The sequence below is a fragment of the Neoarius graeffei genome, chromosome 16 (assembly GCF_027579695.1).
Source record: "Neoarius graeffei isolate fNeoGra1 chromosome 16, fNeoGra1.pri, whole genome shotgun sequence".
NCBI lineage: Eukaryota > Metazoa > Chordata > Actinopteri > Siluriformes > Ariidae > Neoarius > Neoarius graeffei.
Window position 1 is genome coordinate 56254696 of NC_083584.1, and position 3250 is coordinate 56257945.

The window sequence follows — 3250 nt, forward strand, 5'->3', positions numbered from 1 at the left end:
TTGGTGCGCATCGCAGCGTGGCCGTGCCTTCCCACTGTTGACACGGTCACACATTGATGGCACGAGCAGTTCACGACTAGTTTACGCACTTCACGAACAGTTTGCGCATAGCACGAGCAGTTCACGACGAGTTCACGAGCAGTTCATGACTACTGCGCGACAGTGGCGCTCGCGTCGGTGCGGGGGTATATATAGGGCTTCCCGGACACTTCTCGCCATTCCAGAGATCACCAGCGAGGAGACAACTTTATTATATCACAGAGACAACATGCCTAAAAAAAAACCAAAGCAGACACGAGGAAGAGCAAAGCAGAGAAGGCCAGAAGCCGACAGGCCAGAGGCAGAGACCGCTGAGAGAGATCATTCCCCCCAGTCATCCATATCAAGTGTCGATGTTATCCCAGAGACACAGCAGGATCCACTCGAAAGCCAGAGACAGCCATTGAGTGAGGACGAGGCTACCAGGCAGCAGAAGAAGCGGGTCCGGGTGTCCAAGAAAGAAATCCCTGAGTACCGCTGGACAGAAGAGACCGAGTTGAGGTTGGCCAAGCTTGTGAAAGAGAACCCCCAGCTGTATGACAAGAAGCAGAAGGAGTGGCTCAACGTGGCGGCCAAGAACAGCCGGTGGGACCGAGTCGGAGAGCAGCTGGAGCCTCCTGCCACTGGTCCCCAATGCAAGAAGCACTACGAGAACATGAGAACCAGGGTGGGGAAGATTATGAAGGAGAAGAGTGGGGCTGGCCAGCCACAGAGGAGTGCCCGTGACGACCATATCATGGAGACCTGGAGTTTCCTGACGCAACACATCGTCCGGGGAGAGACAGTCCCCAGTGAGCAGTTTGCTGTCCCAGAGTCAGCTGCAATGACAACCAGCGACGATGATGAAGTGAAGTCCACAGGTTCCCAGAGCCAAGCATCTACTACCACCGGGAAGGGCAAGGGGAAGCGGTCCAGGCTACCAACAACAGAGACAGCCACCACAACCGCCGACACCAGAGTGACCCAGAGCGACCTCAGTGATGTAGTGAAGCAGGTGAGAATCCCAATGTCTACATGCAGATTGTATTCAAGTTTGATCCATTGCTCTTGACATGACATGTGCAATATGTTGCATTGAAATGCTGTACTAAATTTTTCCAATGTTTGTATGTTTCAGATCCTCTCCAAAGCAGATTCCTTGGGGGCCAGCCACTCCTACACCGGCCAACAGAAGATCGTACACGATTTTGCGTGCCTGCTTGAAGGGCACATGCAGGGCATCCCGGAGAACTCCTGGCATGAATTCCAGATAGACTGCCTCAACCTTGTCCACCGCTACAGGCAGCGCCATCAGCTTTTCCAGCAGCCACAGCAACAACCACCCATGAGCTGGCCAGCCCCACAGCAGCAGCAACCTTGGAAGCCCCCTCAGCAGCAGCAGTTCTGGCAGCAACCTCCAACCAGTCAGCCATCACCTCTAACCTGGATGCCGCCCCAGTCACCACAGTCTTCAGGCCAGTCCTCCTGGACCTGTACCACGGAGTGGGAACCAGGGATGCCACCTGCACCATCAGCCACCCTTGTCCAGGCTCCTTCACCAACACCTTCAGTGTCGTCGCTGTCAGCCACCTTCAAGACACCTGTAACACTACTCAGCTTCCCGGACCTGACCCCGGGGTCCGTCGACAGCAGCCTAGAGGGTATTTCACCCTCAACCCTCTTCACCTCCAAGGAACTCGACACACCACCAGTCCAACGGGTATCCCCAGGCAGCGGTACGAGCACCAGCAAGGACACTGAGTGAGAGACTTTACAAAGTGAGATACTTTTGGCAGTCAGAGCCATTGAGAGACTTCTAAATATTTGTAAATAGTTGGACTGCGATTTGTTGTTTGCTGTTTTCATGTTAATAGATTGTTATCTTATTTCAAAACACTTTTTCTTCTTAACATTGAAATAAAGTTAAAGAGAAACGAAAACGAAAAAAAATAAACAAAAAATAAACGAAAAAATAAAGGACAATGAAAAAAAAAACTTCCCTCCCCCACTCCGGCAACCCCCCCCCCCAAAAAAAAGAAAAAGGAAACAAAAAAAACGAAAAAGAAACGAAAAGAAAGAGAAACGGAAAAGAAACACAAAGTCCCCTCACCCCCCCAAAAAAACGAAATCCAAGAAAAGAAGGAAAGACACCCCCTCCCCCAAACCCAAAGACAAGAAAAAGAAAAGAGTGAGACACGAATAGATTTCTTTGTTTGTTTGTTTTTTTTTCTTCTTTTTTTGGGGGGGTGGGGGAATCATCTTTTCTCATTATTTCTTTTCAGTGTTTTAATTTTTTTTCTTGCTTTTTTCTTTAATGTCTTTTATTTTCTATTCCTTCATGACTTTTTTTTGGGGGGGTTCGTTTCTTTTATTTCAAAAATGGAACAACTGTGGATGCAGCTCATGAAGCTACTACCATTCTTTCTTGCCAAGGGACAGCACCAGCAGGGGACATGTAGTAATGTGACAGGTAGTCTCGCTGATCCTTTGCATCCTTCTGGGTATGATGGCTGGTTAGAGGCAGCAGCCCCTGCAGGTGTCGGTCAGTCCTCCATCCACCAGGGATCAGATCATGTGTGTCCGGATCTTCGCGGTCCACTTCTGAAATTGCGTGTGGGTATCTGATGAGGATGAGGTTGTGCATGACACAGGCGCACATGGTGATCAGGTTGATGGTGTCGGGGTGCTGATGCATCGTCGTCAAGAAGCAACGGAACCTTTGACACAAAATTCCAAAGGCATTCTCCACGACACGTCGGGCACGAGACAACCTGTAGCTGTATATGCGTTCTCGTAGGAGCTGTGACCGATGGGAGAATGGTTTCATCATCCAGGTTCGGAGAGCAAAGGCGTCATCCCCTACGAAGTGATAGGGCACTGGCTGGTCATCATTAGGGAGTGGTTCTGGTTGAGGCACTCCAGCTCTGTTCTCTTCTACAGCATCATGCAGGGAACAGTTACTCCATGTTCCTCCATCCGACGCACCACCCTCTGCCCCAACATCCACATAGAGGAACTTGTAGGCAGCATCTGCCACTGCCAGCAGTACAATGCTGTGGAAGCCCTTGTAGTTGTAGTAGTAAGAGCCAGCATTGGGTGGCTTCTTCATGGCGATGTGCTTGCCGTCCACAGCCCCCAGACAGTTGTGGTAGTTTCATCTGGAGCTGAACCTGGCAGCAACTTCCTTCCACTCCTCTTCAGTTTTGGGGCAGCGCAGCACTTCGTCCTTGTA

The 3250-nt window shown here is 50.4% G+C and overlaps 1 protein-coding gene across 1 annotated transcript; it reads left to right on the top strand.

Moving 5' to 3' along the window:
• LOC132900131 (uncharacterized) lies at window positions 1-1814 on the top strand. The gene is made up of 2 exons (XM_060942163.1): window positions 1-1033; window positions 1157-1814. The coding sequence occupies exons 1-2, from the start codon at window positions 146-148 to the stop codon at window positions 1781-1783; spliced, it is 1515 nt and encodes a 504-aa protein (XP_060798146.1). The 5' UTR covers window positions 1-145; the 3' UTR covers window positions 1784-1814.
• The last annotated feature ends 1436 nt before the right edge of the window (window positions 1815-3250 follow it).